Raw genomic sequence first — 23,457 nt, forward strand, 5'->3', positions numbered from 1 at the left:
AACCTATTATTTTCCTAAAAGGGACATGAATTTAGATGAGATTCTGCATGGTGGCTGTGTGGACAGTTCATATATCCATGGAGATTCAGTGTGGCCTTTTTATTTCTTCCTCATCACTGCATCGCTGTGGTTAAGGAAGTGACCCTCCAGGTCCTGACAGGTGGCTCCTAGGTGTGGAGAGGAAATGGGGGAGGTGGGGGGGTGGCAAGGTGGTGAGCTTGGACCTTACATCTCAAAGAGTTGTCTGTGGGTCCAGGTCCCATCTTTTCTAACCTCCCTTATGGATTCTGAGAGGCTCTGTCTGGGAAGAGGGCAGTCATACTCACTCTTCATTGACAAAGACGAGTTCCAGAGAAGATTGGCTGTTCTTTACGTCCAGACCTACGAGTAGCAAAGAAAAGCAGTATGTGAGAGGTGGAGGCTGGGGCTGACCCTGTGGGTTGGAGCGTAGCTCAAGGGCTTAGGGCGGGGGTGGGGCATGTGGCGTGGGTGACATTTCTCCTTCCCTTTGCTCTGTGAGTAGAGTGGGGCTCATGGATGCAAACTGACCCCAGGGTTTTGTAGTGATCCTTGAGCATTTGGGGGCAAAGAGCAGTGTGTACCCTTGAACATTTGGGGGAAAAGAGTCCCTAAGTGAAGGAGGAAGGAAGAGCCAGAACAGGGAGTTCAGGGAAGCTTCAGAGTCTAAGAGCTGGGATGGGAAAGAGGAGAGAGGGAAGAGGAAGGGGAAGGTGGGGGCATGGCTGAGGGGGTCCTGGGGTGGGCACCAAGTTGGGCAGTCTCCCCAGAGGAGCCAGGCAGGAGGACCCCAGGGGAGGTTGGAGGAGCAAAGGAGAGATGAACTCCAGCAAACTGTACTGATGGGTTCGGCCTCTTCGGTGTTGGAGTTGCCCGCCACGAGCTGCTCGTCCTCCGCACTGACCAGCTCCTGCAGCACAGCCTCCACGATGGGCATCACCATGGCGGTGGTGGAGGTGTTGGACAGCCACATGGACAGCAACGTGGTACAGCACATGAAGCAGAGCAGCAGCCTGGAAGGCAGGGAGAGTTGGGGCAGAGTGTCTACAGAACACATATCCCTGCGGCCCCACAGCGGGCCTGCTGCCAACCTGCTGGGGCTGGTCTAGACAGATGTGGCTGGAAAGGCAGGTGCTTGTCCTGCAGGGTGCCATTCAGCTCTGTATTCCCATGCTTGGCACAGCATAAGTATTAAAGCAATACTTGTTGAATGAATGAATTACGCTTCATGGACTAGCGGCCTTAGCCAGAAAAAAGTCCTTAGTGAAGCTCTGGTAGTAGTGCCACAGGGTGTAGACTCACCGTTGCTTTTCTGTCTCTGCAGACATTGGCTGGAGCTTGGCGGTGATGTGTGTTTGTGTGTGGAAGGGAATTCTTTGTTTGCCCTCGCAGTCAGTAATTTTGTAGTGCTACGGTACTCCTTGCTTTGCTGCCAAGTCACCATAGTTATCAGTGACCCAATAGAGATGGATGTTTGGAGCTCACAGTTCCGCCCACTACCTGTCAACATGCTGAAGGGATAGCCCCCAAAGTCACAGAAGTGTCCCCTGTCACTGTTTGTGTACACTTTTCCAGCTGACATTGTAAAGCGTCAACACTTGGAGAAAAACACTAACAAGGATAACCTTCCAATTATTTCTCTTTGGCTTTGAGAACATTGTGCAATATGTGCCTGTACAGACATGTCCTAGTTTCCATAAGATAAGCCAATATAAAGACTACTGTGTTTATTATTTTAGGTGGAATTACTGACTTTGCACAATTTGGGGACAGTGCGTTTATCACGTGGACTCCGTCAGCTGACAGAGACATGACTTCGCCGATTCTGTACCCAAACAGGTAACTGCCTCGGGGGGTGGCAACTTGCTGACTGATGTAAATAGGGAGGAGTGGAAATACGAGAGGATAAAAATTCTTGCCCAGGCACAGTGGCTCATGCCTGTAATCCCAGCACTTTGGGAGGCCGAGGACGGTGGATCACGAGGTCAGGAGATCGAGACCATCCTGGCTAACACGGTGAAACCCTGTCTCTACTAAAAAATACAAAAAAATTAGCTGGGTGTGGTGGCAGGCACCTGTAGTCCCAGTTACTTGGGAGGCTAAGGCAGGAGAATGGCATGAACCTGGGAGGCGGAGCTTGCAGTGAGCCGAGATCGCGCTACTGCACTCCAGCCTGGGCGACAGAGCGAGCTTCTGTCTCAACAAGAAAAAAAAAAAAAATTGAAGAAGAAAAAAAAAATTCTTGCAGAGAGTACACAGAGATTTTAAAGAGCCACAGAGTCTCCATATGATGTGACGAAATGCTACTGTGTGCCTGGGAGGTTGAGTGTGGGGACAAGATTATTACTGAGCTAGGGGGTGGATTAAGCTGTAGTTAGCAGACCTGTTTGACAATCTGGGAGACAGGAACATGCTTTTAAGCATAACCTATAGTCATCTAAATGGCTCGTGTTGAGAACCAATACTATATTATTTATTTATATTCACATTGACTTCCATAGGAGTCCGAGCAGCTTACATAAAATATAGCAGGTAAGTTGTAAACTAGGAGGAGGTGAGCAGGATATTCCAAAAGGGAAGGTACAGGCAGGGGAATCCAAATGGAGCATCAGTGAAGCTAACACAAAACTCAGCCTTGACACCGCAACACATTCCCCGAGGGTGGGACCCTGTCCTGTATCACAGTCAAATGCAGTGTCTCTAACTGGGTCTGTGGTCTGAACTGATGACAAAAACTCAGGGTGGATGGGAGGAAACATTCACATCTCTTTCAGTGACAAAGGAGAAGACAGGCACTTCCGCTCCAGCCTGTTCCCTGATACACAGGAAGCAGGCTGGGAAACAATTTCTATTGGTCCATCCTGTTTTACCTAATGGGCCCCTACATGTTGTAAGCTGCTGCCCTTGCGGCCTAGGTCAATGGGTAAGTTCTTTGGATAATGATAGCAAGGTCACAGGCTCAAATTTCTACTCCATGGCCCTCTCCCTGGACGGGTCCTATGGCTCTGATGTCAGCCCGTCCCTGTTGGTGAAAAAACAGGCTGAAGTGGACATCCGCAGTGACCTGAGCCCACTGCCCTGGTGGCACACTGGGAGCTAGAAGGATGCACTATAGCCTGGCATCCCAAATAAGACTTACATGCCCGGCTTGGCTCCCGCCATCAAGACCATGCGCAGAGCGATGCGCTTATGCAGGTTCCACTTCTCCACGGCAGCCGCCACGCAGATGACCCCCACCAGCAGCAGCGTGGTGTTCTTGAAGTACTCCGCCGCCACCTGTAGGGAGGCCAGGCAGGTCAGCCACCCTCCTGGACCAAGGACCCAGGGCCCAGCACCAGCTGGGAGAATGGGCCATACCCAATCAAACCTGTTCTCAATCAAAGAAGCTGGCGAACAGGAAGCAGGGAGGTGACGATTATCGAAATAGCCGACCATCCTAGAGTCATATCTATTGAGCGTTCACTGTGGGCAGGCACTGGGCTGAGCACTTTACAAAGATTATTTCATTCAATCTGGCCAGTAACTCTAGAGGATAGATATTCTTCTCCATTTTGGAAAACATAAAACCACTGTATTTAAATATGATGTGAATATGATTTTAAAAGAATAAACACATATGATTTTATATTGATCTTTTAAAATAACCCTAGGTTTCTCCCCAAACCTAATTTTTAATGTTTTTAGAAAACATTAGAAAATTATTTTCATTTCATTTCTATTAGAAAATTAATACATGCTCAGTATGGAAAACTTTAAAATATAGAAAAAGTTAAAGACAACATTACCCTTAATCATGCTACTGTTAATACTTATAGTTTCTTCCATTTTTCCTATGTCTATATAGTTACATAAATGGATTTATACAGTATGTATACTTTTATATCTTACCTTTTTTTCATTTAACGTAATATCCTCATCATTTTTTTTGAGAGTCTCACTTATTTTTTATATTTTTTTGAGACAGAGTCTTGCTCTGCTGTCCAGGCTGGAGTGCAGTGGCGTGATCTCAGCTCACTGCAACCTCCGCCTCCCAGGTTCACACCATTCTCCTGCCTCAGCCTCCCGAGTAGCTGGGACTACAGGCGCCCACCACCATGCCTGGCTAATTTTTTATTTTTTGTATTTTTTGTAGAGATGGGGTTTCATTGTGTTAACCAGGATGGTCTCAATCTCCTCACCGATGGGGTTTCATTGTGTTAACCAGGATGGTCTCATCTCCTCACCTCGTGATGTGCCCCCTTTGACCTCCCAAAGTGCTGAGATTACAAGCGTGAGCCACTATACCCAGCCTTAATTTTAAAAATTTAAATAATTCCCAATAATTCTCAAGTTCCAATGAATTCCAAAAATGAAAATAGTACAAGGAATACCTATATACTCTTTTTTTTTTTTTTTTTACCCTGAACCATTTAAGGGTAAGTTACATAAATTTTGGCTTGTCCTTTTCCCCTATATGCTTCAGTGTATATTTTCCTTTCTTTTTTTTAAAAAAATTTGAGACAGGGTCTCACTCTCTCGCCCAGGCTGGAGTGCAGTGGCATGATCACGGCTCACTGCAGCCTTGACCTCCCAGGCTCAGGGTATATTTTCTAAGAATAGGGATTTTCTCTTCCTTAGTAGCCACAATACCAATTATAAGCTCCTTTCTACTTTTTAATTTAATGATGGGGAAGTTGAGACACAGGGTAGTTAAAAAGATGTTTCACATGTTTGAGGTTCATGGACCACATCTTTGTTGATTCTCTCACTTGGAACGTTCTCTCTTTCCATCTCTGCCTGTACATTCCAATCAGATTTTGAAGCCCAGTTCAGGCGTGGCACCCTCCAGAAAAACCTTTCTTGTGGCCCTAGCCTCTGACTCCAGAACATTCCTCCTGGGCACCATTAATTCCATACACCACAGAGCACTTGGAGCAATGCTTGACTAATTGCTTTCTGCTTGTACTGTTGTCCATTTATTTTTGTATGTGTACCTCTCTTGTCTCTCAACTAAATTTTTTGGCTGTGAATGGTTCCCTTCTATACATCTTAACACCCAGTAGAATAATATGCAAAAGTAGAGGCTCAATAAATATTTGTCACATACATGAGAATTGCTTCCAGCTGGAGGAACCATGACAGAAATTGAGAGGAAAAGATATAGAAAAGATTAACTTCTAATTGAAAAACCCTCTTGAAGTGAGAAAACAAGAACATTTTTAACTGCAGCAAAAATAAAAATTCAACAGGAAAGGAAATATATAGTAAAATACATAGCATTTGAAATAATATGTACATAATCATACTAATTTTGATTACTGAATTAACAAAAATTGTGATATGAGCATATTGGGAGGATGGTCATGGAAGGCAAAGTGGGGGAAGTAAAAGAAAAAATCTTCCTGGGACGTGGAGCTTGCAGTGAGCTGAGTTCGCGCCACTGCACTCTAGCCTGGGCAACAGAGCGAGACTCCGTCTCAAAAAAAAAAAAAAGATAAAAAAGAAAAAATCTCCATCTGCTATAACAAGAAGTCAACTGATAAATGCTTACAGTGAGAACTCAAGGACTAATATAAGAATATCATATAGGAATGGAGCTTAATGACAGAAGAAGCTATTAACAAAGTTACAAGTTATTGACTCTGAGGGTGGGGTGGGACTTGCTAGGGGGAGAAGTGGAAGGGATGAGAAAGAGACTGCTGACTTTTCATTGTAAGCATTCAGTATTAAAATATTTGATTTTTAAACTTTGTGCACGAAACACTTTGATAACATCAAAACCAAAATAAAGGCAGGCTGCTCCATCTCTCTTTCTTTTGCCCCATGGACATTTCATTGCCTCTGGTTGATGAGGGTTGTGTAGGAGAAGGGACATCTGCTCTCGCTGTGATCATTTCCTGGGAGGAAGAGCCCCTGCTTCTGGTTAACCTAGTTCTTGTCTCCAAGCCCATTCCTCAGCAGACTACTGTCACGAATGCCCCCTGGGGGCAGGGACGGCCCACTGCTCTGGACAGCTTGTGACTCCATGGCAGAGTCCACTCTAAGAGGGCGGTGATCATGGTGGGGGGGTAGGGTAGGGTAGCGTTGGGGGATGGGGTGTGGTGGGGGAAAGCAGCCCCCTAGGGGGAGCGGGGGGCGCTGCAGGATTGTCCTAGGGAAGCAGCTGAACTTGGGGGTCAAGGGCCTTTCTCACTGCCTGGTTACTTTCCCAGGCTTCCAGGAGTTGGCTTTATTTTCTTGTCTACCGAGGAGAGAAACCCATGTGGGAGATGGTCTTTCCACCAGCCCCATGACACAGTCCTGCGAAGCTTTTTCAGTCAGTGCACCTGGGGTTACTTTCCCCAAGGACTGACTGACAACAGCTACGTCTTCTGCCTCTTTAGCATATCCCCTTCTAGAACACCGGTTTGGCTGTGATGGCCTTTTAGGAGACTCAGTGCCTAAATGACAGGTAGGCTACTTTCTTTGGGTTCCACTTGGAGGCAGAGGAAAGGAACCAAGAATACGGAGAGCCTTCTAGTGTCGGCATTTTGCATGTTGCATTCACTTTCAAATTTGAACTCCACAACAAGTCCTATGAAGCAACACTATCCATATCTCAGTTTACTGATGAGGAAACTGAGGGTTTAAGGAGCATCTCTCAGGTCACAGTGTAAGGGCAGAGGCAGGATATCAATGCAGGGCCATCTGAATCCGAAGCCTCCTAGACTGCCTGCCACACCGTGGGCCTACTGGAAACCCCCAATCTGATTCAACTCTAAGGGGATTTTCTTGGTCTCCCAGACAGCATGAGCTGGCACACATTGCTTGTCATTTGTTTGTTTGTTTGTTTTTGTTTTTTTGAGACAGAGAGTTGTTCTGTGGCCCCGGCTGGAGAACAGTGGCGCAGTCTCGGCTCACTGCAACCTCTGCCTCCTGAGTTCAATTCTCCTGCCTCAGCCTCCCAAGTAGCTGGAGCTACAGGTGCTTAGAAAAACTAAGGAAATCACCTCAGTGAAACCACTACACCTGCCTAATTTTTTTGGATTTTTTTTTTTTTTTTCAGTAGGCATGAGCTTTAACCACGTTGGCCAGGCTGGTCTTAAACTCCTGACCTCAAGTGATCTGCTCATCTGAGTCTCTCCCAAAGTGCTGGGATCACAGGCATGAACCACTGCACCCAGCCCACTGGTACACATTTTTAATCTTCATTTATAATCGCAGTCCTGACATTGGCCTTAAATGCCCCGGCCAGAGCCAGTCTGAGCTCCAGGCCCAGCTTCAGTGGGATATTGGCTCTGTGCTGGGGGTTTGGTGGGCTCAGCTTTATTCTCATGTCTTTCCTGCTCCCTCCTAAGTGATACCATGTGCTTGGGAGACATGGCCTGGGGCTCAGGATATGGTTTGTAATTACAGAGGTAACATCACTGAGTGGGGAAGAGGGAGGACTCTGGAGTCAGCCAGGACTCTACTGCGTGACCCCTAAACAAGTTATTCGGCCTCTCTGGGCTTCATGTTCTCATCTAAAAACAACAACAACAACAACAAAAAGGAAGGTTTTGTGAGTCCCTACCTCATAAGGTTATTAAATGACACGTGCAAACCAGCTGGCATGGCCCGCCACATTGATGGCCAGGATCCCTGGTGACTCTTCCTGTTGTGAAGTACTCCATCTAAAGGCTGACCTGGTTTGAGGCCATTAGCACACAGAGTGGGCTCATCCGTGCACAGAGCAAAGCCACAGGGCTTTTTCATTTCAGAAATTAAAATTCTGTTCAGTGCTGGTGTTTGTTAGTTTTCTAGCCCATTGATTTTTCTTTCACAATAACACCTGGGTTATTCAGAACCTCCCAGGGAACACCAGACTTCCAGGATTCTCGAGGATGACTGTAATTGTTTTCTAGAGTGTGTTGCAGATTTCCTGCCTTTATCAACAGAGCCCGTGCATTCTCCCCGGCTTCTTGTGAAGAGCCGTGGTGAGACACGTGCCAACTCTCCCCATCATAGCCTTAGCCCAGGGAGCCCCTTATTGCTCTTGCCCTTGACTAGCTGTCCAGGCTGCTGGTCCTTCTCTGGTCCCTGGGTCCGCATTTTGCTGGTTTCCCATCTCCTTCTTAGGCGGCTGCAGTTTCCCGATGTGAGGATGCTTGCCATTAGCGTTCCTTTCCCCGTTTTCTAATTTCCCAGACTCATATCCTGTGAGCTGGGAAGCCAGATAACGAAGCTTGTTAAGAGTTATTTGTAAAGAGAAGCTAGATTCTAAATGGCTGTTCCTCCCCAGGAGTAAAGTGCATGGATGTTAGGACATTTGCATTGGTGGTTTGATTGCTTTTTCTGCTTTTCTGCTCTGTGGTTTTTCTCAGTATACCACATCACTGAAGTTGGAGAGCAGAGGTGTTTCTGGACTGTGTTATAGGAAGGATGGGCTCAAGGAGGTCACCCTGACAAGGAATAGCTATAGCAATCTTGGGCTGTGAGGTTCAGGCGAGCTACCTGCTATTGGACAAGCTAATGAACCTCTGTACCTCTGTCACCAATTCTTTAAAGGGCCAATAGTGATGCTACATAGTTAATTTAATCTGCTGTGACATGGGCTTTACATGTAAGATAATGCAGGTGGGTTCTTATTTTTTTTTTATTGTATTTTTTTTATTTTATATATTTTTTGAGACAGAGTCTCACTGTGTCGCTTAGGCTGGAGTGCAGTAACATGATCTTGGCTAACTGCAACCTCAGCCTCTCAGATTGAAGCGATTCTCCTGCCTCAGCCTCCCCAGTAGCTGGGACTCCAGGCACCCACCCACCACCACGTCCGGCTAATTTTGTATTTTTAGTAGAGACGGGGTTTTGCCATGTTGGTCAGGCTGGTCTTGAACTCCTGCCCTGAAGTGATCCGGCCACCTTGGCCTCCCAAAGTACTGGGATTACAGGTGTGAGCCACTGTGCCCAGCCTCATCTGAACAATTTTGCAGTGAAATTCTCTGAACTCTGGGAGCAGATACCTGGCCTGGCTCCCACTCAGTGCTAGGCTAAGCCCCGCCAGGGCTGAAGCCCCCCAGGACTCCATTCCAGTTAGTGTCCAAGCAGCGCAGCCAAGCCAGCAGTGTCTCCTCTCCACCTTCCCTGGGGGCAGGAATGCTGTTTCTGCTGGGTAAGCCCCCAGCAGGGGCTCAGACACCCTTCTCATCACCTGATTTGCATTCCTGGTTCCATCTGTTTTATATATTGAGTCTTCTAAGATTTGGTTTAAAGAAAAGATTTCATTGCTTAAAAAAACATTCTTTGCAAATCCTGCCCTAGAGAAGTCTAAAGTAGAGAGACCCAGATGGGTGCTGGCATGACCCAGAAGCTGGCCCACCTCCTGCATGACTGGAGACACTGATTCATACCCACCACCAACCCTGCCCCAGTTTCTTCTTTGGGACTGTATGAACTACCCAGATGGGGAAGCTGAGGCAGGGGGCTGGGCTCTGAGCCACGAGCCAAGGGGCTGCTGGTCAGGTGGTGGCTCAGAGGGAGCTGCTCCTCCCCACAGAAGCATTAGCTTGGTCTCGAAAGACTGCAAGGTCTGTAGGCTCCCACTGAAAGCCCAGTGTGGAGCCCAGCCCTGGGCTGCATCCGGGTGGCTCAGGGTGAGGGCAGCCTGGGGTTCAGGCAGGTGGCCAGCTGGATGTCCAGCCCACATGCCCACGGGCCCGCATGCGGAGGGCCGGTCAGCCTCCATGGCGAGGAAAGGTGGGAAAGGCAGAGCTGAGAGTGCTTTATGAAATGCCCCCAGGCTTGAACAAACAGAGAAAGTCAGGGTAACGAGTCAGAGGGCAGGAATCTGGCGGGTCAGAAAGATCAGGACCCAGCAGGGAAGCGGATTCATGACAGCCGACTCCAGTGGCACTGGGCGGCAGAGGCTGTAGGTTATCCCAGTGGTCACGGCCTGGACTCCTCTCCTGCCCCTGCAGCCTGGAAGCTGAGTGAGACCGGCCCGAGGCCTGCAGCACAGGGCCAGAGACCGCTGTCTGGGCCCAGGTGAGTGTGTGTGTGAGTGTGTGTATGTGAAAATGGGTGTGTGTATGTGTGTCTATATGTGTGTATTTGTGTATATGTGAGTGTGTATGAGTGTGAATGTGTGTGTGTGTGAGGGTATTTGTGTGTGTGAATGTGTGTGTGTATGTGTGTATGAATGTATGTGTGTGTGTATAAGTGTGTATGTGTGTATATGAGTTTATATGTGTATGCATGTGAATGTGTGTATGAATATGTATGTGTGTGTCTGTGTGTGAGTGTATATGTGTGTATGTGGGTATGTGTGTATGAGTGTGTGAGTGTGTGTAAGTGTATGTGTGCATGAGTGTGTATGTGAGTGTGTATATGTGTATGTATATGTGAGTGTATGTGTGAGCATGTGTATGAGTGTGTATGAGTGTGTGTGAGTGTATGCATATGTGAGCTTATGTATGTATATGAGTGTGCCTGTGAGTGTGAGTGTATGTATATGTGAGCATGTGTATGAGTGTATGTGTATGAGTGTGTGTGAGTGTTGTGTATGTATATGTGAACGTGTGTGTATGAGTGTAAGCATGTGAGTGAGCATGTGTATGTGTGTGTGTATGAGTGTATCTGTGAATGTATTAGTGTGTATGAGGGTGAGCGTGTGTGTATGAGTGTGTATGAGTGTGAGTGTGTGTATGAGTGTGTCTGTGAATGTGTGTGAATGTGTATTAGTGTGTATGAGTGGGTGACTGTGTATGAGTGTGCATGAGTGTGAGCGTGTGTGTGTATGAGTGTGTCTGTGAATGTGTGTGAATGTGTATTAGTGTGTGTGAGTGGGTGAGTGTGTATGAGTGTGTATGTGAGTGTGTGTGCACGCTGGGGAAAGGATAGCGATAAAGAGCACATGCAATTACTCCCTGAAGTGCACCCTAACCCTGGGCCTCCTGGAGAGCTGTGTGTTCCCAATCCCCAACATCCAACCCATGCTTTCTACTCCACCAGAGAGCCCTGCAGTGCCCACCTCTATGCCATTCTCCCACAGACAGTAAAAGTTAACTTGATTGACACAGGTATCATGCCCAGGCTATAAACTTTGGGAGCAACGCTTTAGTAGGGGCTTGGAGGACTTCAGAGGCAGATATAATGACAGTAAGTGAGAGTCACAGTGGAACCAAAACAAAAACAGACAAACACAAACCTAAAATGCAGGGCTAAGACCTGTGCATCAGCAAAGGAAGCATCAGCTGGATGCTCACAAGATCATAGAGGGACCTTAGAGTCCAACCCATCTCCCAAGGCACAAAGTCTATGTCTAGTGTATCTGGCATGGTCATTTGGCTCAGACTTCTAGGGACGGGAACACAAGGACCACACATGGCAACTCATTTCAGAGTTTTCCTTTATACAGAACGGGGAATTTCTTTATGGTGCTCTGACTCTTGGTTCTGGTGTGACACTTTGGGCTTGGAGTGTGGAGCCATGGAAGCCTGGACTCATGGAAGCCTGGACTTAAGTCCCCTTAAGTCTTCTCTTCATTCCTCATGTGACTCAGGTTCCAGCTTTTTGACATCCTGGCCACCCACCTCTGGGTGAGCTCCTTATCCAGAATTTGATGCACTGGACACATCATTTATTAATTTTTAAAATTAAAAAAATTTTTTTTGAGATGGAGTCTCACTCTGTCATCCAGGCTGGAGTGCAGTGGTGTGATCTCAGTTCACTGCAACCTCCGCCTCCCGGGTTCAAGAGATTCTCTTGCCTCAGCCTTCTGAGTAGCTAGGACTACAGGCATGTACCACCACACCCTGCTAATTTTTTATTTTATTTTATTTTTAGTAGAGACAGGTTTTCACCATGCTGGCCAGGCTAGTCTCGAACTCCTGACCTCAGGTGATCCCCCCGCCTCGGCCTCCCAAAGTGCTGGGATTACGGGCGTGAGCCACCGTGCCTAGCCCACAATTTATTAATTCAACAGAAGATTTTGGTCACGTTGCCTAGGGGTTAAGAGCTCAAGTTCTGGAATCATACAATCTTGGATTCAAGTCCTGGCTCCACCACTTAGTAGCTGCATAATCTCGGGTAAGTAAGTTACTTAACCTCTGAACTTCAGTTTCCTCCTCTTTAAAATGAAGATAAAAATAATAGCTCCTTCACAGAGGGTTGAGTTATATAGTGTGTGTAAATGACCTCCCACAGTGCCTGGCGTATGGTAAACACTCGGAATTTGGCAGCCACGTTGGACTGATGGTGACTCATGCTGAGCCTGTACTTAGCTGAAAGCCAAGGGTCTTTTTCGCATGAACTGCTGGCATTTATCCTTATTAGACGTCATTTTGTCAGTTTCAGTCCATTGTCTCTTCCTGTCCACATGTCTCATTCTGCCACCGTACATTAGCACCGTACATTAGCCAGCTAGCGCATCCAACTTAGCCATCTGCAAATCTGATAATGTGCCTTTTACATTTTCAACTGCAATCTCACCCCAGTCTGATGCCAACATGTTATTCAAGATTCTTTAGGTTCAGCTGTTCACCCAACCCTCAAGTTACTCAACTGTGCTTTCTCATGGAGCCCACTCTGGCTCCTCCGAGTGAGAAATTCTTTCTTTCCCCCTGGAAATTTTGAAGGCTCCAAGGAAAAAGTTAAATTAGATTTAATAACTTCTGTTTAAAAGACCAAGGAAATTATAAAACCCATTAGAAGGAGTGCAATCAAAAACTGGTCAACATGAAGTTTGGGCAGTTGGCAGTGTAAATTTTATTTATCTAGAACATCCCCTCTTGAGGAGTGGTATAAATCCTCCACAATGCCAGAAATCGAGGCACCATTCCATAGGGCATTCTGTATTTTTCCACATGGTTTATACTTTCTCTCTATTGAATAGAAACTTCTCCAGGTCAGGAGCCCGTCTGTCATTTTGTATCTCTTATCAGCACCTGAGTCTGAGCTTTGCACACAACTCCTAATACCCACTGGCTGACAAATCATCACTTTAAAAATGGACCATTTATATGTACTTGTGATGGTTAACTTTGCATGTCAACCTGGGTGGACTACAGGGTGCCCAGGTTAAGCGTTGCTTCTGGGTGTTCCTGGATGAGATTGGCATTTGAATCAGTGGATTGCCCTCCACCATGTGGACAGACATCATCCAATCTGTCGAGGGCCTAACTAGAACAAAAGGTGGAGGAAGCAGGAATTTGCCTGCTTTTTCCAGTCTCACTACCTGGGCTGGGACATCTCTCATCTCCTGCCCTGGGACTGGGATCTACACCATTGGCTTCGCTGGTTCTCAGGCCTTTGGACTCACACAGAGTGACAGCACCAGCTCTCCTGGGTCTCCTGCTTGCAGGTGGCAGCTCATGGGATGTCTTAGCCTCCATAATTAATCAAGTGAGCCAATTCCCACACACACACACGCGCGCGCACACACACACACACGCACACACACACACGCTAGTCTCCTCTTGGTTCTGTTTCTCTGGAGAAACTGCAGAACATATCTAGCTTCAGACAGTGAGAGCTCAGATATGAGACTCAAGAGGGGAGAGATGACATTTTGTTTATTCTTGTCACCCTCAGGGTACCTGTATCATCCCATGTTGCACCTGGTAGATCTAGAACTCAGAAAATATGTTTTCTAAATGTCGAATGAATAACATGAGGGAACACAGCCACAGTCCCAGAGTCACACTGATCCCATTCACGTGCCTTCCTTCCCTCACTGAAGATGACATTACTGACACATTGTCAAGAAACACTGCAATCAAGAGCCATGAATAGAGGTCTGATGCAGGGATGGCGCTGGGCTAGATAGGCCATAGACATTGTACATCCCAGAGAGCATGAATCTTGGTGGGGAGAGCCCATGTCTATGAAAAGTTTACATCTGGTGTATCTGATGCACCATTTAAAAGATAAAGACATCAAATAGACTCAAAGAGAAGGGATCAATACTTTCAGCCTTTGGTCATTGAAAGGGCTTCACCAAAGAAAGTAATTGAGTAGGGCTTTAAAGGTCAAAGGAATGGGAGAGAACTTTCCAAAGTGGAAGAATAACCCAAGTTGCAGTAAGAGGATGGTCAAGAAGTAGGTGGATTTGGGGAATGACAAGGATTTAGGGGCTCCTAAAGAGCACCAGCCCAGCTTCACCCTATGAGCCATGGCACATTCTGGTGTCACAGTGGTGCACAGGTGGTTGTGGAATAGGTGTTTTTTCTGCAAAGTTAACTGGCTCAGAAAGGGCTATAACCCATGTGCTCTGCCTTACTGGCATTTCCCTCTAATCTGAGCTAAGAAGTTCAGCTAAACAGACTATATTTGGACTAAGCTGCTCCCTGTAGCCCAACTACTAAACATCATCATCAGCCAAAGCCATGTCATCAGGCAGGTGGATTAGGATTTTTCACCTCAAATGATAAGACATGCTTTCTGGCTCCTCCAGCCCCCAGCAATAGGGACACACAGCCCCTCCCTGGACTGTCTTCCTTTACTTCTCACAGAGTCCTCTTACCCTCCCAAGCGACTGCCTCTGCAGACTCTCCTTATGGACAAAGGGGCGTCCCTCGGATAACTGTTGCCCGGCAACATCTCTGCTGTGCCCTTGGAGAAGTAGAGACACTGTCTGCTTGAAAGCTAAGGCATGCTGTTGGCTTTTGGGCTGCCTATAGTGAAATACAAAGATTAGGTTTCTCAATTAATAGTGTTCTCACTTTAAAATGTTATTTAGGATTCAGTTCTTTCTAAACGTCATTTTTTTCCTCTACCCTCTATTTTCAACCCCTGCCCTTGCTGGTTTTAATTTCACAATTTTAAAGAGAATCCTGGAGAACAAGCTTGTAGAGCCCTCGTAAGAAAAGTCACATTTTAGGTTGCTTTTTTCTTTAGGCGGATACAAAACCCCATATTACCTATTCTTTTTTTCACAAAAGAAGGGGGACAATTAGAACAGCTGCCTGGTGATTCTGGTCACAGATTAGCTTTTACATGAGTCCCCAGGATATTGGGGTTGTACCTATCTCCAGGAATGAAAGCACTGCTGAGAGCTTTGGGGATTCTATTCTTTTTGGTGAGCCTGAGGCTATGGCTATGCAATGCCCACTATATATATATATGTGTGTGTGTGTGTGTGTGTGTGTGTGTAGATAGATAGCCACACCCACACATATATATGTGTGTATAGATAGATAGATACAAAGAAGAAGGAAAGAGAGAGAGGAGAGAGAGAGAGAGACAGGGGAAGGTGGGGGAGAGAGAAAGAAAGAAAAGGAGCCTAAAAGCAAACAAAAAACTAGTCAGTTAAATCTATCCAGTAGAAAGACAAAGTGTTCATTTGCAGTCAAGTACAACTATCGGAGAATGGCCTAATTCTAGTTTTGGAAAGTTCTGTTGTCTATTAAAGAATCCATAGGCCCAGCTCTGTTCTTCCTCATATCACAGAAGCGAAAGACTCACAGTTCTTAGTAATAACTCCATGTGTTCACAGTGCCATGAAGCCACATACCACTTTATGGAGTCTTTTGCTTATGGTGTAGTGATCAAGTGTATACGCTTTGAAATCTAATAGTTACAGGTTTGAATCTAATTCTGCTACTTTCAGCTTTGTGATTTGGGGTGAGTCTCTTAATTCTCTGAGCTTAGCTGTCAAATGGAAATACTAGCATGTGCCTTGTAGAGCCCTTGGGAGTATTACATAACAAATGTAGCACTGCTGATAGAGTGCCTGGCGCTTAGTAGGCATTCAAACATGAGCTTCCTTTCGTCTTCCTTCTGTGCCTCTGCCCCTAACCTTACCCCCGTCTCTACGATTCAGGCTTTTTCATCAGAAACCCTAAGCAGAGACCAGGTGTGAACAATGAGACAGTTCGAATGGAACCAGGTGTTACTGAGTGAGATCTTCATTCATTTTGCTCCCAGGTTCTGGCTGTTTTGTTTTGTTTTGTTTCTTTTTCCCTACTCATGGCAGGCTTAAACATTTGCTCTGAAATTTTGCCACCACCTGGGCTTCCCGCTGACAATTTCCGTTTGAGCTTTTGAGAATGCCACAGACAGTGAATGGATGGAGAGGTCTCACTCTAGGGAAGGCGCAAAGAAAGAACATGCGGTAACCTTAAGTCGGGGGAGAAGAAACAGAAATGTTTTTTGGAGGGGTGGATGAAAACATTGTCAGGGCTCAGGGAAACATGGTAAGTCTCTCTGTAACAAACATTCATTGAGCACCTACTGGATACAAGCTCAGCTTTCTAATGAGATGCCCCCAAAATAGGAGGTCGGATTCCTGCCTTTGTGTGCTTATCGTCTAAACAGACATCCAGAGACTGAAAAAGGTCAACAGCAGCTGAGTTTTCGGCATCAATCACACAGCTCCTAAAAGGTTTCAGACGGAGGGAGCAACTGGATGTGTTTAATCAAGCAAGGCTTCCTGAAAGAGGCAAGTTTTGAGCCAGTTTGAGGGAGATGAGGATTATGGGTGGAAGGAGAGGAATTCAGGGTCTAGAACTGCAGATGCCAAGGCTCAGTGTTAAGCGGTCATTCCAGTGGGTGACAAGGCGCCCTCATTCTCAAGTGTTGAGTGAATCTCCCTTCATTGGAGGCTCTCTTTCAGGGGCCCTGCAGGGACCCAGGCAGGGGGGTGGGGCTACAAGTGGTCTAACCTCATTGGATCGGAGGACTCCGAAGAACGGGTAGAGGAAGGCCGGCACCAGGGCTGCAGCTCCCAGAGGCACTGCCTCCGACACCCAGTACACAGCAGTCACGATCAGCACGTAAGCACACGAGGCCTCCTGCGAGGGAAGGAAAGGGGCAGTCATTCACCGGAATAGCAGGAATAGTCACTGCCACTGAGTGTCCGGATGCAACCCTGACATCGAAGCAGCAGGTACTCGGACTCTAATGCAGGTGCAAGCATACAGCCCTGGGACGAAAGCCGGACTGGCAAGCGAGCATGGTGAATACATGGTGAGTCCATCCTTTGGTGGGTGACATTCTGGCTGCTCCTTGGGGGACCGATGCCTGGCCTGTGGTTTGCACTAGTGTGTAGCCAGGCAGCTCTGAGGGTTCTGGAAATTGCCAAGGTGGGGATTGAACTTAACTGCAGTGACCAGACCCATGATTACAAAACCATACAAGTGGAGTTCAAAGCTTTAACTTGAACTGGGATGTAACTGGTGTAAAGTTGACTGGGTAGTAGAAGTTCTTGGGGTAGTTGGAGATAGGAATCACTGCGTGCGGTTGGGACTGGGGCTCACACTTGTAATCCCAGCACTTTGGGAGGCCAAGGTGGGAGGATCACTTGAGCCCAGGAGTTTGAGACCAGCCTGGGCAATATACAGCAAGACCCCATCTCTAAAAAATAAAAGATAAATTAACCAGGTGTGGTGGCACAGGCCTGTAGTCCCGGCTACTTGGGAGGCTGAGGCCGGAGGATCACTTGAGCCCAGGGGCTTTAGGCTACATGCAGTGAGCTATGGTCATGTGCCACTGCACTCCAGCCTGGGACTACAGGACTACAGAGTGCGATGCTGTCTCCGGGAAAAAAAGAAAGAAAGAAAAAAAAAAAGGACAGTTAGTTCACATGTAAGCTCTGAGATCAGCCATCCTGAATTTGACTCATGTGCCTAAGATATGAAGATATGTGGCATTGGTGTGTGCCTGACTGAAGAGAAGTGGATCAGTAAGAAGTGAGATTTACAAACAATGCAAAAGGTGTTTTCTGGACTGTGTTCTTGCAGCCCTGGGCATCTTGGGTGTGTCTCAAGAATATCCCAGGGAGATGAGCAAGGCTTGGAATCTGGACCCCCTCTCCAGCCTCGTCCCAAATGGAGTAGCTTTGTTCTCATTTGATTCAGATACAAACATTACATGTGACATTTCATTTGGAAAAAAAAAAAAAAAGGCTTTACTGCTTTAAAAATGAATAAACAAAGTGAAATCCCCCTGTTTTAGACTATTTGCTGAAAGAACTTGATTCAGTAGTAAATTTTAATCAAATAAATTGTTAGGCAAGAACTGGTTGACCATTCCCCCTTCAATTTTGGATCTGAGGTTCTATCATGTTTTGCGTCTAGAGACTGATCCTTCACCCAAAGGTCTCTGTACGAGTTAATAAGGAGCTCCCTTCCCTGGGAGAGGGAAGGGAGGACTGAGGAGGAAGGCAGCGATCCTGAGCATGGGACTCTCATTTTGGATGAAGAAGCATCAGCTCCTAACTCAGTGTTTCTCAGCCTTGGCACTACTGACATTTAGGGCCACATAGTTTCTTGTTGCAGGGGGCTGTCCTGTGCACTGTAAAGGAGCAGCATCCTTGGTCTCTACCCACTAAATGCCAGTAGCACTTCCTCCATTGTGACAACCAAAAAACCGTCTCTAGACATTGCCAAATGTCCCTGGGGGGGTAAAATGATCCCTGATTGAGAGCCACCACCCTAACCAGGGTCTGGTTCTCATTGCTCTTGGACTCCATTCTACCTGCCTGACCCCATGGAAACATCCGTCTTCAAAGACTAAAGACAGCCATCTATCTGGAAGGGGAGGCCTGGAAATTCACCGACATTTTCCATAGCCCACTCACTTTGCTGGCTGGACAACCCAGGGGTGCACAGGGTAATGAAGTACAACATTCTTATCAAAAGCCAGCCCTCCAGCAGCTTACCCTCTAGTCATGCTGATGGCCCTGAATTGCAGGTTACCGGCTTGCTCTAGAGGAGAGGCTACAGTTCAAGGGCCTTGTTAATGGGAACATCACCAAGCTCCATGACTCAGAAGACCATTTATAGAAAACCCAAGTTGGCTGTGGGCACCTCAATTTTCACATAGTTCTAAACCACCAGGACTCGTGTCTGACTTGCCCTGAGGCTGGCTGCTGATCAAGGAACCCGACAAATCTTGCTGTTTATCGCCCCTTGAGTTCAGAACACGCGTCCTCAAACTCTTGCATAAAAGTTACAAAAGGTCACTGTATCAGTGAGGGGCAGCAGGAGTGATTAAATCAGCTGGGCTGGCAAGGACCTTTGCTCTCCTGATATTCGTGGATTATGGGATTGGGGTTTGAGAAATGGGAACTGGGCCCAATGATTGTTGACTGTAGCTCCCCACTGAGATATTCTCTGGGGCCAAAAGATCAGAGGGAAGATAAAACTTTTGGAAGTGCTGATAAGACAACAGAACCAATGGTGGGAAAAAAAAAAGGCTCCACTTGGAAACGAATTCAGTTTAGAGAAATACCTTGTTTGCTATAGAAATAAAACTACCTAAAGGAGTTCAAGCCCATGTGTTCTCGTCTCTTTTCTGGGAAAGAGACAGAGTGGCAGATCTTAATTCCAGTAGAAGAGAAAGATTTGAGAGACAAAATGTCTGCCCCTCACTGGGGACCCCTTACTTCTTCCTGGAACCCTTAGTCTTTCTTGATCTGGTCATTACAGGGCTACAAGTTATAAGTTAAGGGGAAGGAGGTGGGGAGAGAAGGTGGGGAGAAAGGGAAAGGAGAAAGAGGAAAGGAGCCTGTAATCCCAGCACTTTGGGAGGCTGAGGTGGGTGGATCACTTGAGGTCAGGAGTTCGAGACCAGCCTGGCCAACATGGCGAAACCCTGCCTCTACTAAAAATACAAAAAAATTAGCCAGATGTGGTGGCACATGCCTGTAATCCTAGCTACTCAGGAGGCTGAGGCAGGAGAATGCCTTGAACCCGGGAGGCAGAGGTTGCAGTGAGCCAAGATTGTGCCACTGCACTCCAGAGCCTGGGTGACAGAGTGAGACTCTGTCTCTAAAAAAAAAAAAAAAAAGAAGAAGAAGAAGAAGAGGAGAGAGAGAGAGAGAGAAAGAGAGAGAGGATTTTCCCTCTGCCGGGCAACTTTAGTTTTGAATTAGGAGAATTTGGGTAAAATAAGGCAAACATTTTGGTTGTAAACATTATTAGACATGCGACTATGTTACTGGAGGAAGTAAGTCATCAGGCCACCTTCGCCCAGCAGTAGTAAGGACAGGATTGATTACTATCATTTTTTACCTGGATTTTCCTTAGAGTAGAAGAATGGACAAGAGACACCTTTAGAAAGTCTTTCCATATAGTTTCCACTTATTTCACCTATGGAATCTCCATAAACTTCATTTTTCCCCTTCTAAACCTTCCCAAAATTCAGGAGGTAAGCCTGTATTCAGACAACCAAAAATACTACAAAGTTTGCTTACAAGGAGTCCCATGTCCTCGGTGCCTATCCCATGTCTAGCAGGTGGCTCAGTTCACGTGGGCTGAACTGCACTGGACTTCTCTGCTGGCTGTCAGGTCTCGCTCATCTGGAGAGAATATTCTGCAACCCCCAGGCTCTTTACCAACGCCACTGGTTCCTTATAAACAGGTGTGTGGGGGTTGGGGATTGGTGAGTATTCAGACAGTGTCTTCAAGGGACAGTGCTATCTACTATTCTTTGGTTTCTGTTTACAAGTAAAGGAAAGAGTTCGAAAGTGGCATTTCCCTATGTAGGACGTTTCCTAGTCAGCTACTAACTTAGGCACGGAACTGCTCGTTTTCCACGCAGTTTGACCACTCCAGTGATATCCCACTCCAACTTCACAGGAAGGAGGTTGAAGTCTGTTATCTGTTACCATGAACAGTCGTTAAAAGGGGGCGTTTAAAAGGGGGCGCCTTTGAAAATAATTTAGCTTGGGTGGTTGAGATGCAACTTTTATCCCACTGGGGTCACTGAGGAAGGGCTTAGTTATGGATGCCCTCTCTTGTACCCTCTTCTTCTATAACATGATAAATAGTGTCTGGACCTCTGTTTTAGAGAGCTGGGCGAGAAAAAGGGGGAAGGTCATTTTGACTCCTCCTAAAATGTAGCTGAGGCTTGTCGCTTAGAAGAACCATCAAAACCGCAGGCCAGGAGCTCCTGCCCAGGTACTGCGTCACTGCTCTCAACTCCAGCCCAGAACAAGCACATCCATTTGGAATTTTAAGGGTTCAATATCAGAATCTAAAACTTTGATGCAGGCCAGGCATGGTAGCTCACACCTGTAATCTCAACCTTGTGGGAGGATCGCTTCAGACCACGAGTTTGAGACCAGCCTGGGCAACATAGTGAAACCTCCATTTCTACAAAAAAAATTAGAAAAAAAATTTTTTTTTAATTAGCTGCATGTGGTGGTGCTTGCTTGCCTGTAGTCCCAGCTACTCTGGAGGCTGAGGCACGAGGATTGCTTAACCCCAGGAGCTCTGCAGTGAGCTATGATTGTGCCACCGCACCCCAGACTGGGTGACAGAGTGAGACTCTGCGTCTACAAAAAAAAAGTTTGATGAAAGGGGTGACAGATGGATGAAAGACACTCTATCTGCTGGGCACCTAGTCTGTGCCTTCTGTGGGCTGTGGCCGAGGTCCCCAAAGGTAGGGCTGACTCAACCAGGAGATATGAGAGGTTCCTGATACTGCTTGGGAGAGGAGGCTAATATGTCCCTTGGTAACAGTCCCTTATATCAACCTGACATTGAGAAAAAACAAAAACAAGAAAAGACACAACAAGAAAAAAAATCAGACCTATTTGGACAAAGCAGAAAACTGACTGGGGAACAGTCCAGGAAAAACGTCAGCAGCAATCACTGTCTGCTAATCCCAGCCCATTTTTAATTGGCATCTCCCTGGCACTCTGGAGTATTTATTCTATGAAAGATTTAAGCCAGTTTGTTTTTGAGACGAGCCATCCTAATCCCCTCTGTTTAACTTTTTAACTTAATCTTGGTTACCAAGTTACTTAAGGAGCAGAGTAGAAGAATTACTCCCCCTCCTACAAACGTGATTAACCTGTTTTAGCTTACTTTTCCTAAAATCTCCAGGGCAGTGCCAGCTGGAGGATGGGGACAAGCCACAGACAGGAGGAAGAGAACAGCGTAGGGAAGGGAAGGGAAGCAGGTGACCACGGGGAGGGTGTGACAGTCAAGCTGGATGCGGAGCCAGAGCTCAGGTTCCTCTGTTCACACAAACCAGGTGAAGAATGAGCTCACAGGGTAGAGTTTGAGGGCTCTTATCTCTTTTTTATCGTGTCACTTTTTTCTGTCCTTCAAGGGCACAGAGAAGAAAACACAGAAGACACAAATAATTCAAGGCCACATGCATGGGACCGGGGCAGCCTGCCAAGCTCTTCTTTCGTTCCTTCTCTAATCATTCATTCCCTAAAGCTGATAGAAGCCTTCGGGATTAGAGCTTCAACTGCGGTCATCGAAGCCCACCAGGATGCCACCACAGACCACAGACTGGCCCCACCGTTCTCTTCCTCCCCCAGCCTTCCCCTCAGTGCCACTGTTGGGAGCTCTTTCTGTGTCTCCAGGGGCTCTCAGATAACCAGGGTCCCTGGTGAATTCCCGGCAAACACAGATGCACCATGTCGTTTGCATGAGTGTCGCTGGCCCTGGCTGCTGGGGCGGGCTGGCCTGCTGCTTGGTGTAACATCCATCAGTCACTTCTGCCAAGGCCCCTACTCTGTCCTGACCCCTGGTGGAGGTCATGGGGTTGGGGCACTGGGACTGGGATAGGAGATGAACATGACAGCTTTTAGGAAGAAGGTATCTTGGTTTCCTCCAGAAAAACCCTTCCATTTCTTTAAACCCACCACAAGCCACTTTGAGGGGACTGCCTGAGCACCCCATGTTCCCCATCGACCTCCCCTCTTTGCCCTCCCACTGACTCCCCGACCCCCGGCGGGCGCAGGTCGGTACTCACGCTGCTGGGGTGGAGGACGGGCAGAGGCAGCAGCAGGAGCGGGACGCAGACGACCAGCAGCAGCTTCCGGGCTCGGAGCAGGCCCTGCAGCAGGCCCATCGCGCCGCTGTCCTCTCCAGCTCGTCCTCGGACCCCGCTCTGCCGGCGAAGGGCTTCCTCCCTGGGCACTGCTCTCTATCCAGAAAGACTTCTTAAACCTTTCTTGGCTTCCAAGAGTCCTCCTTCGTCTTGGGGGCAGAACTGGAGGGCAGTTATACCCTCGCTGTTTCTACAAGAGGCTGGGCTCCCGGCCTCCTGCTTTAGGTGGGATTGATGAGCATCGTTTTGTGACCAGCAAAAAGGAACTGGGAAAGGATGATAAACGGGGGCATAGTGGGCCTTCTCTCGGCTTGATTAGTAATAGAGTAACTTCATTCTAGGTGTCAGCAAAAACCCTCTTAATCCATTAAACCACACCTTTGCTGCTGCTGCTCGGCCTTGAAAAAATCATTTAAAAGCTTAAAAACATGAAAAACGCTCAGAGCATATTGTGCTCTTCATCAGTTTTCCTCACTCTGATGACCTATTTTGGGGAGTCCTTGTTTCATCTCCTACCTGGGCTCCCTGTTCGTAAGAATCTAGTAGCCCCTTTCCTTAAAACAAGCACCTGAGCTTGTCAGAGTTGCAGGCGGACTTCAGGTAGGGCTGCTGGTCGCTCCCAGGACCTGGTACCTTAACTCTGTTCACATGTCTTTCCCTCAGATTGGTTCCCTACTTATAATTTGCCTTGAGCCTGGGCCTCCAAAGCAG

General features: G+C 47.1%; 1 protein-coding gene across 2 annotated transcripts in view; it reads right to left on the minus strand.

The window, feature by feature from the left end:
* SLC13A4 (solute carrier family 13 member 4) overlaps window positions 1-23,457 on the minus strand; it is a 46,485-nt gene extending 23,028 nt beyond the window's left edge. For both annotated transcript variants that reach the window (XM_007983034.3, XM_007983033.3), the window contains exons 1-5: window positions 22,669-23,457; window positions 16,617-16,745; window positions 3,158-3,294; window positions 859-1,031; window positions 327-381 (exon numbers count right to left, since the gene is read on the minus strand). In XM_007983034.3, the coding sequence (XP_007981225.1) occupies window positions 327-381; window positions 859-1,031; window positions 3,158-3,294; window positions 16,617-16,745; window positions 22,669-22,767 (593 nt within the window). In that variant the 5' untranslated portion in view covers window positions 22,768-23,457. The remainder of the gene's footprint in view (window positions 1-326; window positions 382-858; window positions 1,032-3,157; window positions 3,295-16,616; window positions 16,746-22,668) is intronic.

This window comes from Chlorocebus sabaeus, chromosome 21 (genome assembly GCF_047675955.1).
Source record: "Chlorocebus sabaeus isolate Y175 chromosome 21, mChlSab1.0.hap1, whole genome shotgun sequence".
Taxonomy (NCBI): Eukaryota; Metazoa; Chordata; class Mammalia; order Primates; family Cercopithecidae; genus Chlorocebus; species Chlorocebus sabaeus.